Source organism: Heloderma suspectum, chromosome 4, assembly GCF_057233095.1.
Source record: "Heloderma suspectum isolate Gila_16-S chromosome 4, 16-S_ref, whole genome shotgun sequence".
Classification (NCBI taxonomy): domain Eukaryota; kingdom Metazoa; phylum Chordata; class Lepidosauria; order Squamata; family Helodermatidae; genus Heloderma; species Heloderma suspectum.
This window is the reverse complement of record NC_139461.1, coordinates 285,454,886-285,482,857: the sequence shown is the minus strand read 5'-3', so window position 1 is coordinate 285,482,857 and position 27,972 is coordinate 285,454,886. Positions and strand designations below refer to the sequence as shown.

Here is a 27,972-nt window from a genome sequence, read left to right as displayed (position 1 = left end):
CAACTTTTAAAAATAATAGTATTGCTTTAATCCCACAGTTACAGAGAGAAAATACTTCCATTATTTTCAGATACAAATTAATGCAGAAAAGTTTAACAGCTCAGAGCTGCACAAGAGAATATTTCTACTTAATGATGCAATCCTATATATGTTTACTCAGAAGTAAGTCCCATTGTGTTCAGTAAGACTTACTCCCAGGTAAAGTGTACAAGACAGCAGCCTAAGGTGTCCTACACACACTAACTTCAGAGTAAGCCCCTCGGAGGTGAGTGGCACTTACTTCTCAGTAAATATGCATACGAGCCAGCTGTAAGCGTGGACACAACTAGAAGCAATGCAGGAGACTGGGATCATAGAATCATAGAATAGGAGGGTTGGAAGGGGCCTATAAGACCATCGAGTCCAACCCCCTGCTCAGTGCAGGAATCCAAGTCAAAGCACCTGCTGACAGTTAAAAAAGAACATTAATAGCTCCAGGGGAAGGCAAAATGGTCTGGAACTATCCTGCCACACACACACACCCAGCACTAAGCTCCCAATCCAGTTCCAGGTGCCCTGGCTGCTATATTTTTTTACTGCAGGCAATTGTAATCATGGATTTTGAGCATCATGTCTTGTTTGACCCTATGTAAGGCACCTCACAAGGAAGTCAGGCAACAATATCCAAGTTCCTTGATCTCCCCAGCCTAATCCCTCCAATATCCATAGTACTCCCAAGTGCCAATGGCTCAGTTCACACAACAACCCATACTCAAGGTTGAGTGTGGGTTGTCATGTTGTGTGAACCCAGGCATGCTAACAAACCATGGTTTGTTAATCACTAACCCATAAAGAGAGCCTGTGGTTTGTTTTTGTGAACTGTGAGTTATTCGTGCGTAATGAACCATGGTTTGTTAGCGTGGCTGAGTTCATACAACACGACGACCCATGTTTCAACAAGCCACAGTTCAACGACAACTCACACTCAAGCCATACTCAACCTTGAGTGTAGGTTGTCATGCTGTATGGACCCAGTCAATAAGTAGGGCTGTCAGAGTCCACAATGGAACCAAATGAGTTCGGATTTTCATGAATCCAACCCACAGATTCTGCAGCAGATCAGCTTTTCCTGTCAGGCAGATTCTGCAGAATTGCAGACTATTTTTTTTAACTCTCCTGACTGTTGCGCAAATGTCAACATAGAAAAGAAAGGGAAAACATTTAAAAATAGCAAAAAGTGTGCATTTCCCCCATAGGCTAAAGAATGAAAATGCACATTTGGGGGGAATTGGCACTTTTTTGCATGTACAAATTTGCGCAAATTCAGAAACTAAAAAAATCCGATTCCCTTGATGGGCGAACGACGGAACAAAAGGCACCTGACAATCCATGAAACACAGATGGAACGGATTTTACACAATCCATACATCCCTATCAATAAATGAAAAGTCAAGCATCTCCAAGCTTTACAGAGAGGTTTGTGTGGTCTGTAAGTCTGCACCAATCAGCACAAACTAATCCAAGGGGTCTTTCATTTCCTTGCCCAGCAAATAACCCTGGAGGCTACACCCAGGCTTAAGGGGAGTACATGAAGACAATAGGCCAAGCTGCATATTAGACAAGCAATCCGCCACTGGATCTCCCACTGTTTTTCTTTCCACCTTAAAGCAACTGCAGGGGGCCAGAGTTAGCTGGGCTTTTAACTAGTGCTGTGCTGAAAATTTCTACCACATTTTTTTGACTGTTCTCATTCAATTTGATAGAAAAGACATTGCTTTTGGAAAGAAATTCAAAGGAGGAGAAATTTTGGAGAAATTCTCATGGGTTGGGTTTGGGGTTCTTGGGCTTACCTTACTTGTGAGGTGGATGAGGGGTGCACATGAGTGTCCTGTCAGCCATTGTACAATAATCTCTGTGGCAGCCTGAACCCTCCTTGGCTTCCTGCACTTCAGTTAAAGCCATCATGAGGAAGACATCATGAGGCAATTCCTCGCATGGGGCTTTTCCAGTTCAGAAAGTGCAGGTGGCCTGGGAGGCTGCAGAGCAACGGAAGGATGTGTAATAGAGAGAGAAAACACACACAGCACCCTTGGCCACCTCACAGCTCAAAAATACCACCAAAGGAAATACAAAATTCTGCCTCAGAAGAGTGGAAGCCTCAACACAGTTGATGCTGTCGACACCTACAGAAGCACTGCAATAAACCAAGAACCCTTAGGGAAATTACCTGTGCCACGACCCCTGCCAATAGCAAGACCTATCTGTGAGAAACTGTTGGAGAATTTCTCCTCCCCTAGGAGAAATTCAGTGAAATTTTCCCCCCTCCCAATTTCTCTGCCTAAAAATAGGCTGGAGAATTTTGAGAGGCCATTCGCGCACAGCTCTACTATTAACCTTCCCTTGAATGCTGCTTTACTGATCTAAATTGCTTCCTAAAGCTCCCCATAATCTGACAGGGACAGATTGGGGAACCTCAGGCCCAGGGGCCAAATCCAGCCCTCCAGAGTTCCCCAGGTGGCCCCACCCCCTTTCCCCCCAAACCCCTGATCATTTGGTGGTTTTCCTACTTTTTTGCCATTTTCCCCCCATACTAAAAAGTTGACATGAGTTTGAAGCTACAACAGGCTGGTATTTTTTGCCCGGCCTTTTTGCCTTTTGCTCCACCCACCTATAACAACATAAGAGCCCAGCTGAATCAGACCAAGGGTCCATCTAGTCCAGCACTCTGTTCACACAGTGGCCTGCCAGCTGTCGACCAGGAACCCACAAGCAAGACTTGAGCACAACAGCACCCTCCCACCCATGTTCCCCAGCAACTGGTGTACATAGGCTCACTGCCTCTGGTACTTGAGATGGCGCATAGCCATCAAGACTAGTAGCCATGGATAGCCTTTTCCTTCAGGAATTTATCTAACCCCTCTGGAATGTGGCCACTGAGAGCGTCTCTGAAGTGGAAATCTGCTCCTGGGCTGAAAGGGTCCCATTCCCTGCCACAGGGGAAAGATATCATAGAATCATAGAATAGTAGGGTTGGAAGGACCTACAAGGCCGAGTCCACCCCCCTGCTCAATGCAGGAATCCAAGTCAGAGCATCCCTGACAGATGGCTGCCCAGCCTCGTCTTGAACGCCTCCAGTGTGGGAGAGCCCACCACCTCCCTAGGTAATTGGTTCCATTGTCGTATTGCTCTAACAGTCAGGAAGCTTTTCCTGATGTTCAGCCAGAATCTGGCTTCCTGTAACTTGAGCCCATTATTCCGTGTCCTGCACTCTGGGATGATCGAGAAGAGATCCTGGCCTTCCTCTAGATATAGATCACCTGTGCAACGTGTCATTTGGCCTAAATGCCGACATTTCTTTGGCAACTTGCTTTGTGCACAGGTTTAAGGAATGAGTCCTCTGGGTAGGGTATGGCAAAGGAGGGGAGGGGAGGAGGTGGGAAAACCACCAGCATGCTTTCCATTTTCACATCTAAAGCAGCTAACTTGTGTAGACAATCAGATCAGTCCATCCATTCAGTTGACAATGTGCAGGGCTGGCTGTAAATTCTACATGAAAGAAACACACAGAGACAGCTCTAAAATTTGTGGCTAGTGTAAAAATATGCAAAAATAGGCATTTGGGCCTTGCTTTGTATACATTTATTCTGCTTCTGCTAGATGAAGGGAAAGGAACTATCCACAGAACTGAAGCCCAGCCCCTTAGAAATCGTATTTGACCACCCCACTCCAGCTTCTGAGATATCAGGAGGCATTGTCCCCATAGTTCTGAGTGTATCTTTGCAGCAGCCATAAGGGCTAGAAACTTGCCTTTAATACAATACAATTCAATACAATACAATACAATACAATAATGAAAGCAGAAGATTCTCAGGAATCAAGAGTTCTATGCTCAATACCACATTCAGTACTTTTTCCTCCGAATGTGCAGGATTCGGTCACTAGCAATGCCACCAAAGTTCTCCGAGTTCAGGCTCAGGTTATGAGCTGTGGGGGCTCGTAAAGGCCTGCCTAAAATGATAGGTGAATTTACAAGCCCCCAAATTCTTATCTGACTTGGATTAAGTCTGAACAGGAAAATAATTCCCAGTTTATGCCCCCCAAACTACTTTTCCCAATGGGACTTTTCCACCCTGTGCTCATAATAAGTACATTGGAGAGCCGGAGGAAGTAGAAGAGATCAGATCTCCCTTGCTCCCCCTTAATCTGCCTCATTTGTTCTGAAGCATCACCACTGCTGCCCCAAACAGATTAACTGCGTAGAAAAGAAAGGGGTAAGAGAGTTGGGGGGTCAGGAGGGCTAGGTGAATGACATACAAAGCTCGGCTTGACTCGGAAAATGAGGAAAGTTATTTCCAATTTTTTTGGAAATAACTCAGCACATTTCCAAATCAACCCAAGCTGAGCAGGGGCAAACTCACCCCTCTATTCATCACTTCTCAACATCGTCTGTCAGCAGGTCTCAAACCTTACTGTCCTGTGTCTCTCGTGCAGAGGTCCCTCTTTAAACCCTGCCACTTGAGGTGCTTTAAAATAAAAATACCATGAACTTAAGCTAGGGCCTGTGACATCCAAAGAATGTCCTATAGCACCAGGCGACGGATCTTGAAAGCAGCCGTGCCCTGATCTTCGAATGTATCGGTCAGCGATCCAGCTGTCTCACTTCACAGCTGAACCTTTGAGAATGAGACCCAGCAAGGAAGTGAAGGCTCAAGGCAGAGAGGGAATTATGTGGAAGTCAGATGAACAAGAAGCTGTGAACAGAAGGACAAGAGCAAGTGTCCAGCTGGCGAACTTTCTTCCAGGTTCCTCTACATCTTGGATTTCCCACAGCCTGCCAGTGCAGTAGCTGGTTTCTGTAAAAGAAAGAAAGAAAGAAAGAAAGAAAGAAAGAAAGAAAGAAAGAAAGAAAGAAAGAAAGAGCATGTGGTGATACAATGCATTCACTTCTCCAAGAGCAGCATCAAAGCACACACTATTTTCTCCCCAGCAGGTCAGCCAGGAGTTCAGCAAGTCTGTCATGCAGAGAGCAAGCAGATTCAGATGACTGCACAAGCAGTGTAAAAAAAAGTTCCGTCAATCCAAATATTATTATTTTGTACACACTTCACCATCAGCTGCCAGTCTCTACTCACAGACTGACCCCAATTACGATGAATAGGGATGCTCAATATAGTAATTTTGAGAAACCAAAACTCTCTTCCAGAGCCTGGAGGTTCAGTAGGGCTAACTGTACAGCACTGAAGTACAATGAAGCGCATTGTGTATTTGTAAGTGTTTGTCTTTCCTGATCTGCACATAACCAAGAGGTGGTTTATATTTTAGCACTTAGAAGTTGCTTCAAATGATCTCCACATGGTGCCTTCTCCATCCCACCATCTTAATGTGCAACAGCGAGGGGCCAGGGCTCAATGATGGAGCACAAGCTTGCCTGCATAAAGCCCTAGTTTCTATCCATGGCACCACCAGTATAAAAGGTAACAGAGCTAGGAATACCCTTGCCTGAGACCTTAGAGAGCCACTGCCGGTCAGAGTAGAAATTACTGGGCTGAATAGACCAATCAGGGGACTAAGGCAGCTTCATTTGTTCATATGCAATTGATCACAAGACTAATCTGGCTGGGGCGGAGGGTTCTTTAGCCGCACCCTCAGTTCCTGGCAATATGGAAACCCTTCATAGCAAAGCAGCCAAACCATGGGATGAACCGCAGGACACGTTGTAGAGGAAAGCCTGAAGGGACTAGAGACTAGTTTCAAGCTGCCCCCACTTTAGGATGGTAATGTGCAGACTGGCCTTTAATCGCTTCCAGATGTGGACCTGCTGATTGAGAAATGCAAACAAGGTTATACTTAGAAAAACAGTTTCTTACATCCTTCCCCATCTGCATGTACATAAATGTCCATAACAAAACTGCATTCCACAACGGCCACATCTTACTGCAAACCATAAGGAACAGTTAATCCTTGCAGGCATGAGGCAATGGTTTTTCCAGCAATTCCCAATGCATGCTCTTTGCAAATGTCAGTACTACTTATTCAGGCTTGAATCTTCTAGGACCCTTTTTTAATGTACTAAAAATCGCTACATCGTTTTAAAGGCTGATTGTTTTAGGCTTTCAAAGTACCTGTTGGAGAAAGACACAAATGCCACTGCAGCACACAGGCATCCACTTTTTAACTTGACTTGGCTCTTTTTTAAAAAATAGGTTTTGTGCTTCTTCAAACCTTAGGTTTCTCAGTGGCCCTATTTTGGCTCCAATCCTCCTGGCTCTCACAACCTGAGTTTGCTATTAGAGGGAGTGATGATGCCTCACAACCATCCTGTCCCTTCACTGAACCCTTGTAAGAGATGAATCATCTCCAGAATGCATGCTCTCTCCACCCATTCTAAAGACTTTCTCCAGCTGCTCTCTCTTCTCAAGTAATCAAGACTGGCAGATCTTCATGTCACCACATCCCCCAGTTGAATTGACCAATGCCTCAAAGCCTATTTCAGGAAGAAACTAGGAGGAAAGGTATATTGACAAACTGGCCCAGTTGCAGGAGACGTGACCTTGTGAGACATTCCAAACATGGCTCAGCTAATGCAACAAAATGCTTTGAACTGTACACATGCGAGACCAAAATTAGATCAATCCATTAAGCCAGCTTCATAACTGGTGATGCGCTTCCCAAGAGCTTCAGCAAAAGCTGTCTTCTGAGCCCAATTCTTCCTTTTTTCTTTTCTTTTGCTTTATTAAAGATGAAAAAAGGAGATCGCAGCAACGAAAGCAAAAAATGACCCCTCAAAATGTGCTTGTCCTATAGGAGGAGTGGTCAACCTTCTTTCTGTCAAGGGCCGCATGTGGGCAGCGAGCAAGGCAGAAGCTAGCAGTGGGCAGAAGCCAGAGTCAAAAGTGGATAGTTCACCCCTTTCCTCTTTCAGCTACCTAGGGGGTGGCCCAACACATTTTGCTGCCTGAGATAAAGAACAAGATGGCGTCCCCTCCCATTCCATGTTCAAAAGCTAACTGGACTGGCAGTTGAATCTTTCTTCAACACTGGTGATGAAACAGCATCTTCCACCACACCTGAAAGCTTCAAGCTAGCTTAGGAGGTGCAGAACAAGCCACATGACACACAGCTGTCTCCTCCAGCACCTTTCTGCCACCTCCCAGTATCTGCCACCTGAGGCAACCACCTCACTCTGCCTAATGGTAGGGCCAGCCCTGCTGCCACCCCTTCTCTGTCTCTCCCTCTTCCTTTTTATGCAGTGGGCTCCCAGGGAAGGCTCAGAAGGCTCTTGCCAGAGGTCTGAACTGTTCGCATGCAGAGGGTTTTTGAAATGAGGCTGAGGGCTGCATACAGCTCGAGGGCCGCAGGTTGCCCATCCCGACCTACAAGGAAAGATAAATTGCCCACGAACATGACATAAATGGAGCAAGGGCAAGATGGTTGCTTCAGGTGGCAGATGCTGGAAGGCGGCAGACTTTGAGAACCAATCATGCTTCAGGAAGCACTTTGCTCTGAACATAAGAGGACCCTTGCTGGATCAGACCAACAGTCTGGCTGGGGCTAATGGGAGTCCAAAACTTCTAGAGGACACTACAGTGGGGAAGATTAGTCTCAGCATGTTTAGGTTTTTCACCTGCACATATGAAGCTGCCTTATACCTTCATAAACCACCCTTCATCCACAAGGGATCCCAGGAGGGGCAGGGGTTGTATACAACTGGCCCATCTAGTCTACTGAAGTCTACTCTGATCAACAGCAGTCATCAGGGTCTCAGACACAAGTCCTTCCCATCACCTGCTGCTTTGCCAGCTTTAGATTTTGGAGGGCCCTTGGGCAAGTCACCCCCAATGGGCCCCCACCCTCAGTGACTCAGCCTTCTCACCAACATTGCCACCAGCAGCTATTGCTCCTTGTCCCCATTGCTACTTGCTTGCTTGTCAGGCAGAGAGCCGATGAGCAAGTAGGCCCTGGCATCAACCGCTGCCGTTTCGAATCACACCATTGCGTGGGCCAGAGTAAGAGGCAGGTGAACAAGCAGGTTGCAATGGTAAAGAGGACTCTTGTCAGTGGACCCGTTGGGGTGTGGACCGTTGGCAGATGTCCGACCACACCTACCCTTGACACCGGCCCTGAGGCCTGCTATCAGAGGCCCTCTCTTAATTTGGGGGGAGGTGCCAGGGATCAAATCTGTGACCTTGTACATGCAAAATGTGTGTTTATACCACTGAGCTTTGGCCCTTCCCTGTCCCCTCTTTACCCTTTCCTGCCATGGCTGCCCTCAATTTTTTAGTGGAAAAGTTAGCATCTACACCAAGGACAGAGGACCTCTGGCCAAATTTGGCCCACCAAGCCAGCACAGCCACTCGCACAGCCTTGCGTGAGAGCCCTCCCATTTCCTATAGCCCCGCCCCCTGCAGACTAGCAGGGAGAGAAATCCCCAGAGTACTCTCTGATCCATGATTGGAGAGAACAATGGGACTTCCCCTCTGCACCACTTCCCCTCCCAATTGGAACAGTGTGCTAAGTGCTTCGCCCACCCATATCCTACCCAATGGTGAAAGGTGCTGGGCAGGTGAAGCCACCTGACTGAGGCATGGGATGGAGGAGCGCTCCGTCACCCGGCACTTTGGTCGGGCTGGCTTTTCTGTGTGTGGGCTTTCCCCAGCCAGGGAAAGCCCACAGGCAGCAAAACTGGGTCCCTGACCTAAGCAGTAGCAGGATCAGCTCCAGCCAGTGTTTTGACCTGGGACCAGATGACATCAGTGGCTATGGCCCCACCGACGGATATCTGGCCCATGCAGGACTTGTGGGTGTCATGCAGCCTCCCACCCTATTCTAGTTCTCCACCCCTGGTGTCTACACAGGCAAGTTGCATTGTTCTACTTTGAGTGGTTCATACACACAAGCCCATCGCCTGATCTCTTAATACTTTGTTATGGAACACATTTGGCTTATCTATGCCCCCACTTTGAACTGGTTTAAACAGTCTGCTTCTTTCCTTAGGATGACATAAAATGTCGTTCTGTCAGACGGTCTTAGGATTTCTAATACAAAATTCTCACCAGCCTCAAACTACAATTCTCAGGTCTCTTTGGGGTAAACCTTGACAGCATTACATTGGTACAAAATCAATAAAATCTTTAGGCCAAACCACACACAACGGTAGTTACCTGTTGGAACAAGCATGTTTAACCTGACTCCTGTTTTGGAGAAAAAGCAGCTGCAAGATCCCATGCCAGTTTCCTTCTGAAAACTGCTCCCTCCCAGCTGTGCATCTGCGCCCTTATTGCTGTTTACTGCAAACAGCTCCTTTGGGAGCAAACAGCAGCCAGGTAGAGGGTGGTTTTCAACAGAAGAGTGGTGTGGCTTTTTCTCCAAAATAAAAGCAGCCAGGTTAAGTGTGCTTGTTTAAACATGTGACTTAACGTCATGTGCAGTCTAGCTCTTTGCAAAGTTGATTTACCCTTGACGACACTCATGAGAGATGTGTAAAAACATCATTAGTGAGTAAGTTTAGTGCTTAGCATCAGCTGACGAGAAAGTTCTCTTTGTGGTAATTAATTTGTCGCAGCTCATTTCTCTATGCAAGACAACTAAGGCATGATGAACATGCATTTGTGAACTCTTTCTGTATCAGAGTTGTTGAACCTCTTTCAGCCCAGGGGCAAATTCCACTGTCAGGCTGTGGGCTTTAACTTTCATTTACATCTTTACTGCATTTTATGGTATCTCTCAACAGCTATACTTGCTATTATTGCTCTTGTCAAACTGACTTTTTCAGCAATATACCAAAGACCTGGGCGTGGGAGGAGGGGGCAGGGATACCTAACAGGTTTGTTTTTATTCTATGCCAGAAATAAACCCTACCTAAAAGGGTTTGACCTCTACAGTGTGTTTAAAACCCCTAATAAACCTAGTTTATGTTTAAAGAGAAATCTATTTGGAGTCCTGAAATAAGGCACCTTAAAAGCACTGCCAAAGCAATAGTCAGAGAAGAATTATGCATTCCTAGTTGCTATGCATTAAGAACTGATCTGGTTGAGCCAACATGCTTCCCACAGGAACAATTCAGTCATGTGAATGTTCTTAATAAGTGCAACATCAAGTGATTACTTCAGTGTGTGAATCAGCCAATGCGGTTCTAACACCACACCAAACTAGAGATGGCCAAATCCATCAAGTTCAATTTCGCTCATTTTCTCATTTCCCCAAAGTTAAGTTTGTTCCATCCCATTTCTGCATCAGCTGGCGATTTTTTTAAGTCCACATAAAAATTCATGAGTATTTTCCAAAAGGTACCCATTTTGCATGCATTTTTCAAATTATATGCATTTTTGCGGGCCATTCTCCCCAAAATAAAGTGTTCCTGAATGCACTTCTCTGTAATATACCTATTTCTGTGTGCACGTTTCTGTACTATATACACATTTTATAAACTTTTTTTTTTATGTGTGAACTTTGAGCGCAAACTTCCGAAAAGTGTGGGTACTGATGTTTAACTATGTTCCCATGTACAGTTTCGGGTACTGCAAATTTGGTATGTTTGCACAAAAACATGAAATGAACCAATTTTTCCCCCATACCTATCCAGAACTCTCACGTCTCCTCAATTGTATTGCTTCAAGCTGCCAGTGTAGACTAAGCAAATGATGTATCTGCAGGTGTGAACCAGCCTTTAAGACCCATTTCTGTAGTAGCATATTCAGGAGGAGGACCTGAACCAAGCATATGGTGTATACCAAGGGTGTTGAACCTTCGGCACATGGGCCAAATCCACCCACCTAGGGTCCCAATCCAGCCCTCCGGGATTTGACAGATGGCCACGCCCCCTTCTCCTTGGCCCCACCTCCTTTCCTCCTGACCACTGATCCTTTGGTGGTTTCTCAGCTTTTGCACATGTTTTCCTCATTCTAAAAGGTTAGAATGCTTCTCCTGAGGTCTAAGTAAGAGCTTGAAGCTAAAATAGGCTGGTATTTTTGGTCCCGCCCCTTTTGCCTTTGGCACCACCCACCACTAGAATGCAGCCCCTGAGAGCTTCTCCAAAACTGAAGTCATCCCTTGGGCTGAAAGAGGTTCGACAGCCCTGGAGTATGCAATGCAGCCCCCCTTTCTCTTACCGCAGTGTCAGGAATGAATCTCAATATGTGGAGATGCCTGGCAGCTCAGATTCAGAATCTGAATGGGGACAGCTAGAACAGAGGGAGGCACCCTCCCTAGTGAGCCCAGATATGGCGAGACTTTCTTCCCAGGACACTGACACACAGATGGCCCAGCCTGAATGGCTTCCCCATTCCTCCACCATGAGAACCCAAGTTTTGGAGGAGGGGGAGGAGGAGACCGAGGGGCGTGACTCGAGGGATGCTAGGGTCCGTCGCAGAGTGAAGCGGGAAAGGTTATAGGCAGGACTCAGACACTCTGCCACGTTGGCCACTCGTGGAAGCCTATGTAGGAGGGAGCCACCCAAAGGGAGGGGCATCCCTGTGACCAGTCTGGCCAAGAAGTTCATGCCCAGACTGCTGGCAATTTTCTAACTTCCACCTCGTCTCCTCTACTGATATTCGTAGATGTGTGGATTAACTGTTTCATTACAGTATGAGACTTTTCTAGATTCTGCTTTTGTAAAGAAACTAGTCCTTAACTAATAAAGTCGTGTTAGCCTGAAGCCTTGCTTCCTGGAGTGCGTTGATTGCGAATGTGGGAGGATGAATGAACGTGAAACACAGGGGTTTTCCAGTCTCACTGTTCACATCCTCCCAGAATTTTGTAGGCCAGCCTTCCCCAACCTGGTGCCCTCCAGATGTTTTGAACTACAACTCCCAGCATTCCTATGAGGCTGATGGTAGTTGAAGTCCAAAATATCTGGGGAGCACCCGGTTGGGGGAAGGCTGTTCACAGCCATGGAGAGATTTGGTGGGGTGAAATGAAATGATCCGATACACGTTTCCAACTGAGCAAGACACAAAGGGTGACTCTTACTTTTTGGCTCCACTGCCATCCCCAGAGCAGTGCAGACTCCTGGAATCCAGGGCTGGATGCTGGCACTCCACACACACTGTGTGTCCTTCACTGAGATATTTCATCCAGTGGGTGTATGAGCTGTTCCCATGCAGGCATCCCTCTGCGATGGCTGCAAGCTGAAATTCGACACAATACCTGCCGCAGAAGTGACAGAGGAAGTGACATGCAGCACAAGCCCATGCACGCTGGCTCTGAAGTCAGAGGCAGAACGCCTCTGTCAAGGTTCCCCTTATGACCTGGGCCCCCTGAGCCACCCTTTAAGGATCTCCTGCCTCCTTAAGGGTCCCACCTTCCTTCTTTTAAACTTCCCCTTCCCAGTAACATGGGGTTTAGGCTGTAGACACTCTAGACACAGGGTTTAACTACAACAGTTTACTTAATGGATTTAAAACAAGCAATTTACAACTAAAGGTATTTACAGATTTACCCCTTCCCAACATAAAATTCCAGGCCTCTAAGCCTGATCTTTTTCCCCCTTCGCTTCTGTTAGAATCATAGAATAGTAGGGTTGGAACAGGCCTACAAGGCCATCGAGTCCAACCCCCTGCTCAATGCAGGAATCAAAGTCAGAGCATCCCTGACAGATGCCTGTTCAGCCTCGTCTTGAGTGCCTCCAGTGTTGGAGAGCCCACCACCTCCCTAGGTAATTGGTTCCATTGTCGTATTGCTCTAACAGTCTGGAAGGTTTTCCTGATGTTCAGCCGGAATCTGGCTTCCTGTAACTTCAGCCCATTATTCTGTGTCCTGCACTCTGGGATGATCGAGAAGAGATCATGACCTTCCTCTCTGTGACAACCTTTCAAGTACTTGAAGAGTGCTATCCTATGTCTCCTCAGTCGTCTCTTCTCAAGGCTAAACATGCCCAGTTCTTTCAGTCTCTCCTTGTAGGGCTTTGTTTCCAGTCCCCTGATCATCTTTGTTGCCCTCCTCTGAACCCTGTCCAGTTTGTCTGCATTCTTCTTAAAGTTTGGTGCCCAGAACTGGATACAGTACTCCAGATGAGACCTAACCAGTGCTGAGTAGAGCGGAACTAGTACTTGACGTGATTTGGAAGCTATACTTCTATTAATGCAGCCCAAAATAGCATTTGCCTTTTTTGCAGCCATGTCACATTGTTGGCTCATATTCACCTTGTTTTCTACAACAATTCCAAGATCCTTCTCGCTTGTAGTGTTGTTGAGCCAAGTATCACCCATCTTGTAACTATGCATTTGGTTTCTTTTTCCTAGGTGCAGAACTTGGCATTTATCCCTGTTAAATTTCATTCTGTTGTTTTCTGCCTAGCGCTCCAGCCTATCAAGATCACTTTGAATTCTGTTTCTGTCTTCCAGGATATTAGCTATCCCACCCAATTTCTTGTCCTCAAACCTTCACAGCCTCTCAAGACCAGCTGCTAGAGAACAACAAGCAAGAAGGCTCTACTTCATTTATTTATTTAAAACATTTGTATCCTGCCCTATATCATTAAGATCTCAGGGTGGTGTACAGATAAAATCAATGTAAACAATAAAAAAATGAATAATTTAAACAGCTAAAAGCATATTAAACCATTAAATAAGCTAATAGCAATTAGAAAATCTAAAATAATAAAACAGTTAAAATAGTGTGCAACTTTAGGGAATTCAATTAGCTCTCAAAGGCTTTGGTGAAAAGCCACGTTTTAACTTTAATTCACGTCCTACTTGTGGGCTTCCCATAAGTATAGCTTAGAAAAAAGGCAAGAAAGGGGATATGTGATAGAGGTGTACAAAATTATGCATGGTGTGGAGAAAGTGGATGGGGAGACATTTTTCTCCTTCTCTCATAATACTCGAACCAAATGGGGTCATCCCATGAAGCTGACTGGTGGGAGATTCAGGACAGATAAAAAGACTTCACATAGCGCATAGTTCAGCAATGGAATTCACTTCCACAAGCCATAGTGATGGCTGCCAATTTGGCTGGCTTTAAAAAGGGATTGGACCAAGTCATGGAGGAGAAGGCTATCAATGGCTATTAGTCCTGATGGTTCTATGCTACCTCCAGTATCAGAGGCAGTATGTCTATGTACACCAGTGGCTGGGGAACATGGGTGGGAGGGTGCTTGTGTCACTCATGTCATGCTTGTGGGTTCCTGGTCGACAGCTGGTTGGCCACTGTGTGAACAGAATGCTGGAGTAGATGGACCTTTGGTCTGATCCAGCAGGGCTCTTCTTATGTTCTTATCACCTCTCTCAGCAGCAAAGTTAAATGGGTGACCTTAACTCTTAGCCTAACGTACCTCACAGGATTTTATGTTCTTGGTCTGATCCAGCAGGGCTCTTCTTATGATCTTAAGCAAATCCCATTGTGTTCAGTGGAATTTGTTCCCAGGACATTGGAGTGCAGCTTTATGCCTGATTCACTCAACTGGCAAAACTACTTCTGGACCAGGGTTAAACAACATGGTGCCCATGGGCACCAATGCGCCCTCAGACACATTTCTTGGCACCCACCAAGTTGCCCGACCCCTCCCGCTTTTTAAAAAGTAACAAAAATACCACCGTATGACTTGCGGGGGGCACAGCAATGACAATGCTATAGACTACAGTGCCCGAGCACATTACTTACCCAGTTCTTTCATTCTCGTTGGACACAGCACGCTTTTTCCTTGATTTCCCATAGCCTCCAGTGGTTATTAACGCCGGGACTGCTCACATCAAAGAGAAAAGCAAACACAGCAGACATGATAAGCGACAACTGTGCCCCAAGCCTGCTTACGTCTGCAGAACAATAAAGACTGGGACATTTATGGTCTTTAATGCCATTTCATTTTCCCTCTGGCAGGAAGGCAATTCTCTCCCATATTTCCATGTCATCAGGGATTATTCATCATCCCACTGAACAGAAATGGGAATCCTTCTCCGGCCCTTCTCTACAACACCTCCTTGTCATAACAGGCCTGCTTATTATCATCATCCCAGTAACAAGGAAGGAGGGAACAAGCTATTTTAGTAATAATTCTCAGCAGGTTTGGTAGAAAAACATATCCTGATTTAAAAATATACCACTCAAACTCTTCTCCAGCCCACAGATTTTATTTTGGTCTCAGCAACACTGGTGAAAGAAAGAAAGAAAGAAAGAAAGAAAGAAAGAAAGAAAGAAAGACCAAGAGGGATATAATATTTAGCCTGAACTAACAAGCCAAGACTGTAGTGCTCACACAAGAACAGAACTAGTAGCAGAAAGGAGGGCAAGAAAAGGGAGCTCCTTTGGCTAACTGGCAGGGATGGAGCAGAAACCTGAAGACCACAATTTTGGGCTTGGCTACAGGGGGGCCACTCACAGACTGCAAAAAAAAGGGGAAATGCATCACCAAAAAAAGAAGACAAGAGGAGACTAATTTGCATAAATTTTGCCCGTGCTACTTTATAGGTAGATATACAAATTTAGAAATAACAGCTGTAATTTAAATAGAAATACAATCCATCTCCCCATAGTGGGGAAGACTGTGACTATGGGCCTGTTCAGTCTGCTGTCCTGGTGCAAGTCTGGGATCCCTTTTGGCTAAAGGGCAAGGTAAATGCTCCAGGGCACAACCCTATGCATCATCATTATTATTTACATTTCTATACCTCCCCATAGCCAAAGCTCTCTGAGTGGTTTACAGAAGTTAAAACATTAAAATACAATATACAGAGTTTAAAAGCCATTTACATAAAAGCACCCAGACGATATACACACAAACGGCATATAACTAAAAATAACTTTGAATGGTCAGTCATAACTAAAGATACATCCAGGACCAATTAAAACTCATCATGTGCTGCCAAATGCCTGGGAAAAGAGAGAGGTCTTAACCTGGCACCGAAAAGATAACAATATTGGCACCAGGCAGACCTCACCAGGGAGCTTGTTCCACAAGTGGGGGGCCACCACTGAGAAGGCCCTCTCCCTCATTGCTGCCTTCTGAGCTTCCCTTCAAGGGGGCACCCAGAGGAGGACCTTAGATGGTGAATGTAGAGTACGGGTAGGTTCCTTTCGGTAGAGGCAGGCCATCAGGTATTGCGGTCCTAAGCTGTGTAGGGCTTTATAGGTCAAAACCAGCACCCTGAATTGAGCTCGGAAGTATGTAGACACCTAGTACAAGCAGGCCAGAGTTGGTCTTATATGTGTGGACCTTCTAGCCCCAGTTTCAATCTGGCTGCTGCATTTTGCATAAGCTGCAGCTTCTGAACTATCTTCAAAATCAGCCCTACATAGTAACTGCAGTAATCTAACTTAGAGGCTACCAGATCATAGACAACTGAAGCCAAGTTATCGCTGTCCAGATAAGGGTGTAGCTGGGCCACCAACTGAAGTTGGTAGAAGGCACTCTGTGCCACTGAGCCCACCTGAGCCTCAAGCAACAAAGATGATTCCAGGAAGCCCCCCAAGCTATGGACCTGCTCCTTCGGGGGAGTGCTGCCCCATCCAGAACACATTGAACACCCTCCATTCGGTCAGCAAAGCCATCCACCAACAGCATCTGTCTTGTCTGGATTGAGCTTCAGTTTATTAGCCCTCATCCAGGCCATTGTCACAGCCAGGCACTGATTCAGCACATCCACAGCGTCACCTAAAGATGATGTAAAGGAGAAACAGAGCTGTGTGTCATCAGCATACTGATGACACTGCACTCCAAAATTATAGATGACCGCATGTTATAGAAATTTCAGTTGTAGTATGTCTGTTATCCCACGATTTTATAAGCTAGGCTATGTCTGTTTTACCTCAGTGTGAGACTGCCATGCTAAACAAAGACACAGCGCCTTATCAGAGACTCAGGAATGCCAAGAATGTGTTTACTGGAGTACAAGGCTAGCTCTCTGCACATGCCTAGATATGTCAAAGGTGCTGCCTGTCTTCTGTTTCCCTCTCAGCTAGACAAAGAGATTAGTACAGCGCAAGCGTAAGACAGCCCCAAAGGTCTTGCCTATATAAACTTTTGAATCACATCACTTGATTGTAACCTTTGTTGGAGCGTTAGCCCCAAGGGTTGCCTTATTCTGCAGAATAAAATCGTGTTGGACCAGATCTCTGCCTCCTCTCATTCTTGGTAAACTAATTGGAAAGTCTACCAGGGAAAAGAACACAATTTTTGTAACACGCACTCAACGGTTTCATGTAGATGTTGAACAGCATGGGGGACAAAACTGACCCTTGTGGAACCCCATACTGGTGAATCCACAGGGCTGAGCAATATTCCCCAAACACCACCTTCTGGAGCCAACCCTCCAAGCAGGAGCGAAACCACTGCAATGCAGTGTCTCCCACTCCCAACTCAGACAGCCGTCCCTGAAGGATACCGTGGTCAATGGTACGAAAAGCCACTGAGAGATCAAGGAGAATCAATATGGTCACACTCCCCCTGTGTTTCCCCCAACATAGGTCATCATATAGGGCGACCAAGGCTGTTCCCATGCCAAAACCCAGCTTGAACCCCATCTGAAATGGATCCAGATAATCGGTCTCATCCAAGAGTGTCTGGAGCTGGCTGGCAACCACCTGCTCAAGGACCTTGCTCAGGAATGGAACATTTGCAACTGGCCTATAATTGTTAAAGTTTTCTGGGTCTAGGGAGAATTTCTTCGGTAGTCTCACCACCGCCTCTTTCAGGCGGCCCAGCACCACTCCCTCTCACAAGGAGGCATTAATCACCTCCCTAGCTCAGCTGGCTGTTCCCTCCCTGCTGGTTTTTATAAGCCAAGAGGGGCAAGGATCCAATATGCATGTCCCAGTATCCTTCCAGACAGCCATGCTGCCTGGGGCATGCTGGGAACTGTACAACTTTTTATCTAACTAAAAATGCATAGGATTGTGCCCTTAAATAAATTACTGTTGATGGGTAACGTCAAGGACCCTACTCTCCCATCTTGCAGTTATTTTTAAACAGACTGGAGAATCCTTCAAACAGAGGCCTCTCCTCTGACAGCCCTTCAAACAGAGGACTGACTTTTGTAAAGGAGCAGACATGGCCACTCTTCCTGTCTACCAAGGGCTGACAAAAAAATGTTTCACCCTGTAAGGGTGTGAAAGTTGGAGGCCTACAGAGACAAAGGAAAAAAAGGTCAGGCTTAGAGGCCTGGAGTTTTCTGTTGGGAGGGGGTAACCCTGAGAGGAGTAGTTTCATTTCTCCAGTTAAGTGTCAGTTTCATTTCTCCAGTTAAGTTTCATTTCTTCAGGTCTGAAGCAGTACTTTCAGCTGTGAAAGAGGAGGGTATATAAAGAGAGTGAGAGAGACAGTAAGAATCAGAAAAACCAGGCTGCAGCCAGAGGAAGAGCCGGGAAAAGACAGCCAGAGCCTGAAGTGAGAGCGGAGTCTGAAGAGTGAGCAGGAAGGAGCAGCCTAGAAAAGTCTAAGGACAGCTAGGGTAAAGGAACTTGCATTTTGCAATTTTATTTTATTTTAATGCCTTTTGTATCACTCAGCTCTATTGTGTAAATACTTTTGGTTGAAATTTGTTTGCTTTAAATCTACAAGTAAACTGTTGTAGTTAAACCCTGTGTCTAGAGCATCAGCCACATCTACAGCCTAAACCCCATGTTACTGGGAAGGGGAAGTTTAAAAGAAGGAAGGTGGGACTCTTAAGGAAGCAAGAGATCCTTAAGGAGTTGCTCAAGGGCTTCAGGTCATAAGGGGAACCTTGACAGAAGGACTTTTGATTTAACTCATAAAGTACATCTATGGGTAGCTACACATGCCAAAGCAACCAAGGGGAACTAAGCATAGCTGGCTGGGGAATGCTGGGAGTTCTAGGACTTTTTTCTATCTAAACACGCATAGGATTGTGCCCTAAAATTGTGCCCAGTTTTAAAAGGGGGAGGGCCATCTGGCAGGTGTTCACAATGTTCTTATGCTATAATATTAGTTTTAAAACTTAACTACAACAAATGTTCTGAAAAGACACTGAGGTTTTGGCAACTTAGAGAGCAATCCTCTGGCCCCTGGACAGGGTCTGAGGTGTCATAGGGTGCAGCAGATCTCCTGCTCCAAGGCCAGAGACAGAGCCCTGACCTCGGCGAAGATCTGAGTGTAGTTCCCCCACCCAAGCCCCTACAGAAAGCTCTGTGGTGGCTCGCTTTCCCAAGGTCAGAAGTCTGACCTTGTGAAGGGAGGAAATGTGTTGAGGGTAGAGCAGTGAGTAGGAGGAGAGAAGCTGTGCATCCACTCAATCCAAAGGCCTCTCAGCTCCCATCGTTCCCCCAGCAGGGAGGGAGGATTAGATGGGCTTAGGGGCCCAATTAATGTATAAAGCTATTTTGGAGGATGGAGGGGGAAAAAGAGCCCCCACTGCTCCTCCTGCTCTCCTGGCAGGGCTTAGGATGGATGGAAGGCTCCCACAGCAGAGCCTTACATCCTTTGCGCGTTTAGCCCATAGGTTTTCACCCTTAATCTTTAATGCATCCAAGAGCAGGCTTTGAACCTTGCCAAGAATCTTCCTCCACGCACCACACAAAATCAAAAATGGTGCCCTGCTCCACTTACTGAAGGGCTGCTTGCACTCTGTCCCTTGCCAAGTCCAGTACTCCAAACAGCCAGCCTTCTCCTCAAGAGGAGGGCATGTTCTGCCACCATTTCTTGGCTCCCGGATTATACGCCTCCTTCGGACACGATACGTCGCTTTGCAAGGTTCTGCACAGCCGCTCCACTTGCTCCAGTCGGAGACCACACAAGGGACCACTGTAGGAACGACAAAAAGAAAACTTCCAGTTGTGCCCACCCTGCGCATTAGCAACTTGACATGATTCTCCCAGAAAAGAACTCGGATCCATTTCTGCTGAGCAGGAGTATCGGAACTTGGATGTCCAACATAGATAATGTTTCTGACCCAAGTCCTAGTCCAGACATATGGCAGAATAAGAAACAGTTAGATCTGATCATTCTGCCATAAGGAGATATCACTTTTTAATATTCTTGCATGTTAAAAAAAAAAATCACAACAAGTTTCTAAGTAGCAAGCTAATGAATCAGGGAGAAAGATCCCAGCCTAGCCCTTCTATCTGCTGTACTAATTTTGCACTTGCAGGGTGGGGACATAAGGTAGCTTTAAAAGATGTAATTCCTCCGCTTGAAGTGGTATAGACCATTTTGCCAACTCAGCATCGCACCACGTCTTTCTGCTGTTTGTAGAGACCCACCAAGCCTGAGCTACATCATAAATGTGGAAATATCAGACAACATAGATTATTCTGTATGAGTAATGCAAAACACAATGTGTAGATTTTTTTATCTAAATATATTTGTTGATTCTGACATCACTTGGGCCTTTCTCAGTCACCAAGGCAATCCACCACTAGCAAAGACAGCTATGATTAGTAGCACTGATCTCTCGTTTCTGGCTTTCCCATGAACAGCCTGCCTGAACTTCAGCAAGTTCATCTTTCTGCATTTCTCCTCCAGACAGCATTGCTGCCAGCAGTTGTGCTGGTGCTATACTTCTAGCAAATCAACTGTTTCACTGCATTCAGACAGGGGGTTGCGTATTCAAGATGGCAGCTGTAGCACCCTGCACATACCACTACCTCACTGTGGGTTAAATAACCCATGGTGGGCTGTTGTGTCATGCGAACAGCCCTTAAGAGACTGTAGTGGCAGGAAAAAAAAATGAATAAGCAACATACAGAATAGTTATGATATCAAGCCCAATGTGCACTGAAGAGAAGCTGCAAGTAATCCACACCACACTCCACAGTAACCATCAAAGTTAATGGGATTGCATCAGAGTCGATGGGCAGGAGTCCAATAACTGAGTCCAATTGTCTGTTCTACAAGACAGGATCCAATGCAAAGTTCTTTCACTACTGCAATTCATATGTTGCACTGTCAAACAATTGCGCCTATACAGATCCGTTGCATCACATGGGTCAGATAGGAGCAGGAAGGAGCCATGATTTAGCAACCACCAAAAGATTAACTCAAAAATGCATCCACCAAGCATTAAGGCTGGAAGCTCAAACAAACCACAGTTGCCAACTAGGGGCCAAAACAGACATTACTTTAAATCCATGTTTAGCAGCTACGTCGTTTTTCATTTTTACTCTAGAGTATGCACAGGGGCCCCAATCCACATTGGACCCTAGCATGGGAGGGGGCTCTTAAGATCTGGACTAGGACACCTGCACCTACTCTAGAGTAAAATGCTCCCTCTGTATACTAGTATACAGTAAATATACAGTATACATTATACAGTAAATAAACAGTATACAGTAAATGCTCCCTCTGTATACCAGCTAGGGAACATGAGCAGGAAGATGCTATTGCAGTCATGTCCTACTTGTGAGTTTCCCATAGGCAGCTGGTTGGCCACTATGTGAACAGAGCACTGGATGACATGGACCCTCGGTCTGATCCAGCAAGGCTCTTCTTATGTGCTCAGCTACAGTTGCCTGTATTTTAAATGGGAGTAACAGTGAGTACCTTCACAAGATTGCTGGGAGGACAAACAAAAGATAAAGATAATAGAACATTTTGCATGTAAGAAGGTCCACATAAATGATTAAAAACAAAACAGAATGAAAACACTGTAGAATTCCACAAGATGGCACCACTTAAGACTATGATGCTGATATATAAATCAACAACAGATGGGGGATAAAATACGGGATTTGTATTTTCATAGCTCTGTTAAAGGTTTATCAACCAACCTGTGTTTTGAGGAGAGGAATAATTCTATTTTGTCTGAATTTCCTGCCTAAATAAATATCCTCATACTTCTTTTTGTTTGCCTACTGGCATATGCGATATTTGTCCCTTGGAAGGTTTTATGGATACGTGGTGAGTGAAATTGAGTGTAACAGGAGTTGTGTGGAGGGGTTTGCACAAGACAAATTCTACATTAGGCTAAGTATTCACCATCCTGGGAGTCTTAACATTTTTTTTAAAGATTCTAGTCCTTATGGTGCTAAAGAGCAGCATGCAGACATCCAGCAAAATTGCGGAAGCCAGAAAGAGGTCTGAGTGGGATTTCCAGTGATTTGTCAGCACGACCTTGATGTCAAAGAAAAACAAAAAGATCATCATAAAAAGGTGCCCTTTACACTGGAGAGTGTAAACCACTACTACAACTGGTTTAATTGATATGTATCAACACAGCAGCTTGAATTTTTGGACTGTCCATGGGGGTGTGGCCATGGGGAGTGTCACAGTGAGCGCCTGCACTTCCAAATTTGCCACTGCACCACTGGGCAGGTTGAAAGTGGCTCAGGATCTCTGGGTGATTTACGGTAGATCTGCAAGAATGTGTATCTTGGTTGGTTAACAACAGTGAGTAAAATTGCATGTAGCCTCTCTCTGCCATGGCTGGCCTTCTGCTAACCACTTCTCTCTCTGCTTCAGTGTTTCCCACTTGTAAAATACAAGCATTATTTGGCTTAGACTAGATTTTTGTGCAGATCAGATGGCTATGTCTGAGTTGTGCCTTGTGCCCCCAAACCTACAGATCCTTTTGTGCATAGGGCTTCAGTGTCAATCATCTGTTTGGTCTTCTTGATGACGTGCAGAAGCAGGATAAATCTGCTAGTTTGCATAGTTTATAGCTTTGCATGGAGTATTTTGGCTTTTTAAAAATAAAGTTCAGAATACACACACAGCCCTAATTATGACAATACATATAGCAGCTTACTGCAACAGGACACAGTCGGTCCCACCTTTTCAGAGTAACCTCAAGAACATCAAGACTCACGGATTTCCAGTCTCTGATGCGGGCATGGTACTGAGCCTTTATTTGCAACAATACAACATACCCAGAGCTTAAACGTGAGAAACAGCATCTAGCCATCAGATGTTTCAGAAGCCTTATATTGTATTATTTATATGATTAATCCTGAGAGGTTTGCTTATGAGACTGTTACCAAAAGAGGACCCTCTCCCATTTCTGTCCCTCATACAGAATGGCTATAGATCAGCCTTCCCCAACCCGGCACCTTCCAGATGTGTTGGCTACAACTCCCATCATCCCTGCCCACCACTATCTGTGGATGGTGGGAATTGTAGTCCGATCCATCTGGAGGGTACTGGGTTGGGAAAAGTTGCAAGAAAAAATTAGCCTGTAAATCCTGGCAATAATGCCCATCATTATTCCTGTCCGACTCCAGCCAAAGAATGTGAACAACTGTCATGGGGTCAGGGCATCTGTCTTCTGTTGTGCTCCTGAATCTGCTGTGCTCAAGTGTCACAAGGGTGGCCGGAAGCACTCACAAGGTGCTTTAGAACTCTCTTCCCTTGAAGATTTCTGTTAGCCAGAACTCTGCAGTATGCATACCGTTGTTATTCAAACAAGATCTTTGGTGGACAGAGATGGGATACAATTAGCCTACTCTTGCCTGTACCAAGCCCTTGGGAACAAATGGGCTATAAGTCCAATAAATAAATAACCTCAGAATTATTTGGGTGTCTTATTCCGAAGTTTTCACATACACACACACACACACACACACACACTCGTTCTCCCCTGAGTTCTACTACTTTATCAGTTCTCAAGCCAACATTTCCAAATTGCTTTAAGGCACAGTCCTATGCATGTTTAGACAGAAAAAAGTCCTAGAAATCCCAGCATTCCCCTATCAGCCATGCTGGGGAATGTTGGGAATTGTAGGACTTTTTTCTGTATAAACATGCATATGATTGTGAACTTAAACACGCAAGCAAACACACACACTTTAAAGGCAAGTACAATGGTGCAGACATCCAGTTGGCGCTTCAAGCTTGGCAATTTCTCACCAGCTTGGCCCCCCGGACACCAGTCAGTGGATCCCCATGCTTGCCTGACTCGGCATGCACTAAGCTGGGCAAGCGTGTGGCTGCCTGCTCCCTCGCTGAGCCTCCCTCCCTTGCTGAGTCACCATCTTGCATAAAAATGGCAGCTTGGCCTTTTTCGCAAAGGGCTGTTTATGCAAATGGCAGCCATAAAGCGCCCAATTACACACCATTACGGGCATACATTTACACCTGTAATGTTGCATAAATGGCCACTTTACAGCCACCATTTGTGTAAATGGCCTTTCATAAAAAAAGGCCAAGCCACCATTTTTACACAAAATGGCAGCTCAGCGAGGGAATGGGAGTCCACACACCACTCGGCAGGCACCCACGGACTGCACAAAGATCAGGGTCAGGTGGCTGGCGGTGGTCTGGCGAGCGGCGCATGGGGCGTGCTACGGTGAGTTTGCCCATCCCTACATGTATGCATAAAGCCATTAAGTCCAGAGTCTAAAAACACCTAATTGTAATTTCATTACAATTGCATGTGTGGATATCTACAGGCTGTGATTAGTGCAGTCACAAACTGGAGTAATATTCCTCCTCCAGACATGCCTTGAAATAGCAGTGAGAGCAAAACACACTTTTATTTTTCTCACCTATTCACTCAGAGTACATAAGCACCATTATAGTATGAGTCTAGGCATACTCATTCAGTGAGTAAGCCCCAACCAGTTCAGTGGGACATACTCCCAAGTAAACATGCATAAGATTCCTCCTGGCATCAAGCTGCTAGACCGCATTTAATGTAGGGAGCTGCCTTATACCAGGCTCAGACCACTGGTCCACCTTGTCTACTCTGACGGGCAGTGGCTCTCCAGGGTCTCAGTCAAAAGTCATTTCCATCACCTGCAACCTGATCCTTTCAACTGGAGATGCTGGAAAATTAACCTGAGACCCTCTGCATGCAAGGCATGTGATCTACCACTGAGCCACAGCCCCTTCCCAGAGTTTATGGGACCCTTGAGGTCCTGACTCCTAGCTGAACGTGAGCCATCATTCCACGAACCTGCTTTGAATGCCAAGGACCAACCACAAAACAAATAAATATTAATCCGCCAAGCAGGGACTCTCCAGGTGTTTTGGCTTACAACACCCATCAACACTAAACTGGTCATGCTGGCTGGGGCTGGTGGGAGCTGTAGGCCAAAACATCTGGAGGAAGACAGCTTGGGGAAGGCTAAAAAAGTAATGACCTCTCCCCACAGCACCTAAAACGATCAAGAGGCTGGATACAACAGCTGGGATTGTTTAGCCTGGAAAATAGGATGGTAAAGGGAGACATGACAAAGTGTACAAAATTATGCATGGTGTGGAGAAAGTGGATAGGGAGACATTTTTCTCGCTCTCTCATAATTCAAGAACCCAGGGTCATCTCATGAAGCTGATGGGTGGGAAATTCGGGACAGATAAAAGGAAGTCTTTCTTCACACAGTACATAGTCAAACTATGGAATTCATTTCCCCAAGATGTAGCAATGGCCACCACCTTGGATGGCTTTAAAAGGGGATTGGACACATTTCTGGAGGAGAAGGCTATCAATGGCTACTGGTCCTGATGGCTATATTTTACCTCCAGTGTCAGAGGCAATATGCCTATGTACACCAGTTCCTGGGAAACATGGGCGGAAGGGTGTTGTTGCACTCGTGTCATGCTTGTGGGTTCCTGGTTGACAGCTGGTTGCCCACTGGGTGAACAGAATGTTGGACTAGATGGACCCTTGGTCTGATCCAGCATGGCTCTTTTTATGTTCCAGTAATGCTTCTGACCATAAGCTGTCAGCTGCTTCACATGTTAACAATGTACACATGAATGATCTTCATTTGTATGGCAGGAGCATCCCTTCTAGCCTGGAGTTCCCTATAGGAAATGTATAGCTGCACACAAACAGAGGTTAGGGACTGAGCTGTGAGGAAAGCCATGAGGCTCTGACATTTCTCTTAGTCTGCAATCCAAAAAATTCTTACTTCCTAGGAGGCAGCCTTCCTCAACCTTGTGCCCTCCAGACGTGTTGGGCTGCAACTCCCATCAGCCCCATCCAGCATGGGAGTTGTAGTCCAGCACATCTAGAGGACACTAGATTGGAGAAAGCTACACTAGTGTGTAACACCCACTGAGCTCTGTGATACTTAAGTTCCAAGAAAAGATGTTTAAGATCACACAGCACCGCTGCAATCCTAGGGCACACCGCCTTGGGAGTAAATCCCATTAAAATCAGTGAGACTTACTTCTGAGTAGACCCAGATAGGAGCAGGCTGCCCACAAACTTCTTTTCCCCAGCTCCCGAGCTCGGCAGCCTCCTGTCCCCCTTGCAGCCAGAGGAGGCTGGTGGCTCCAATTTCGGTGAGGCTGTGCAGCCATTCTGGGTTGCAGTCAGAACTGTAAAGGAGCTATCCCAAGTGCTGAATTCAACCCCCAAAATGGGTTCGGCACCTTGGATAGCTCCCTTAGAATTCTGCCTGGTTCTGACTGCACAGCCCCACCGACATCGGAGCCGCCGGCCTCCACCACTTGCAGCCTCATCCGCCCTCCACCTGCCTGCCCCCCCCAGACGCACCTGGGCACACCTGCTGGTTGTCATGGCAACAGTCCAAGGTGTAAGGACACGCCTGATCGCAGTAGCAGGGCCCGCGGGATCCGTCCGGTCTCCAGCCGGTGCTCACACACGCCAGGCTTCTGCCCGCGCAGCAGCGTCCCAGCTTAGCGCAGCCGCTCTCCGCGCCCGGCGCGGCCAGGAGGGGCAGCAGCAGCAGCAGCAGCAGCCGCCGCCCCGCACCACGGCTCCAGCAGGCGCGCGCCTCCAGCATGGCTCTCCCCAGCCGTTCCCAAAGGCAGGCGGGCTGCTGGGAACCGCGCAGCGCCGAGCACCCCCTGGGCGGCGCGCGATCGCCGCGCAAGAAGACCCCTCGGGAACGGGGGGCGCCGCCGCTCCGCCGCAGCCGGTCGCACCGGGCCGGCGCGCTCGCTTTCTCTCCCTCTTTCAGTCCCGGCGCGGAGCCCGGACTCTCTCATCTAGCGCCAGCGGGGCGGATCCGCCGTAGATTAACCAAAGCTAAGCAGCGGCGCCCCCGCTCCCCCGCAAAAAAAATAAAAATGAACCCACGCCGATCCAGATTATCCAGAAAGGCCACCTCGGGATTTCGGAGCAAGAAATCGGGAAGGAGCCGCCCGAGCAGAGAAGTTGGTCTTGGGGTGTCCAGACAGAGCAGTCGCTGGCAGGGGAAACTGCCGCCGCCTCGGGGAACATCCGGCCCGCGCACGTGGGAACGTCTGAAAGCGGCTCCCGAGGCGAGCGCTGGGCGGCCTCCCCCAGCCGTCCACCTGCCATCGAAGCGCGACGAGCCCCACCCGGAACCCGCGCGCCACAGTTCCCGGACCTCCCCCCGCCTGCAGTGATTCCTTTCTGGACCAGCGGCGCGCAAAAGGCGAGAGGCGCTCTTGGGCGTCGACGCAATGTTCAGCTTCGGTCTTCTGACTGCCGGGTCCCGGCTAGTTTACTCGGAAGGAAGCCTCGAGCATGTGTGCACAGGGTGGCAACCGTCTTAACAGAGGATTGGGGCGGGGTGGACTTCACTTGCCCAGCGCCTTGCCCGCACTGGGGTCGGGGTTGCTTTCCTTTGCATTTGGCAGTGTAACGAATGGGCGAAAAGTGATGAGCTGTGAGAGGGAAGGATTTCATTTCAGTTATTATATTTCTATACCGCCCCATAGCCGGAGCTCCCTGGGCGGTTCACAAAAAACCATTCAACGCCATACAACAAATAACACACACAACATATATCTAAAACAATTTAAAACAATCAGCCAGAGACAATCAAGGGACTCATTTGTCAGGGTGGAAACTGAGCCGATAGAACCCCAGAGCAGTTTGGATTCTTAGGAGGATCAGCAATCCGTGGGAGAGGAGCCAGCTCATCCCTCACAGGCACAGCAGCTGGCAGAGATTCCTCCTGCCGGCATTCCTGAGATAGATTGTGATCCTAGCAGTGAGAAAGTGCGGGAGGGGGGCTTGCTGGACCCTCGACGCAGACACAGGGAGCAACGAGTGATGGAGGGCGCGGAAAGGAGGTGTAGCACCTGTTTGGCGCACAAGCAATGGCTGTCTCCGGTGGACCCAAGGGAAAGAGGGAGGATCTCTCCCTAGCCCATAAGTTCAGGGTCTTCAAGTGATTCTCCTTCAGACGGGGATCAACTGCCTATTCCGAGCATAGGCCACTCTGCTGTTC

At 46.9% G+C, this 27,972-nt stretch overlaps 1 protein-coding gene across 1 annotated transcript; it reads right to left on the bottom strand.

The window, feature by feature from the left end:
• LOC146348824 (somatomedin-B and thrombospondin type-1 domain-containing protein-like) lies at positions 1-26,760 on the bottom strand. The gene is made up of 5 exons (XM_084854106.1): positions 26,304-26,760; positions 19,475-19,669; positions 14,578-14,656; positions 11,947-12,123; positions 1-4,832 (listed from the first exon to the last, which is right to left on the bottom strand). The coding sequence occupies exons 1-5, from the start codon at positions 26,551-26,553 to the stop codon at positions 4,715-4,717; spliced, it is 819 nt and encodes a 272-aa protein (XP_084710232.1). The 5' UTR covers positions 26,554-26,760; the 3' UTR covers positions 1-4,714.
• Positions 26,761-27,972: the final 1,212 nt, after the last annotated feature.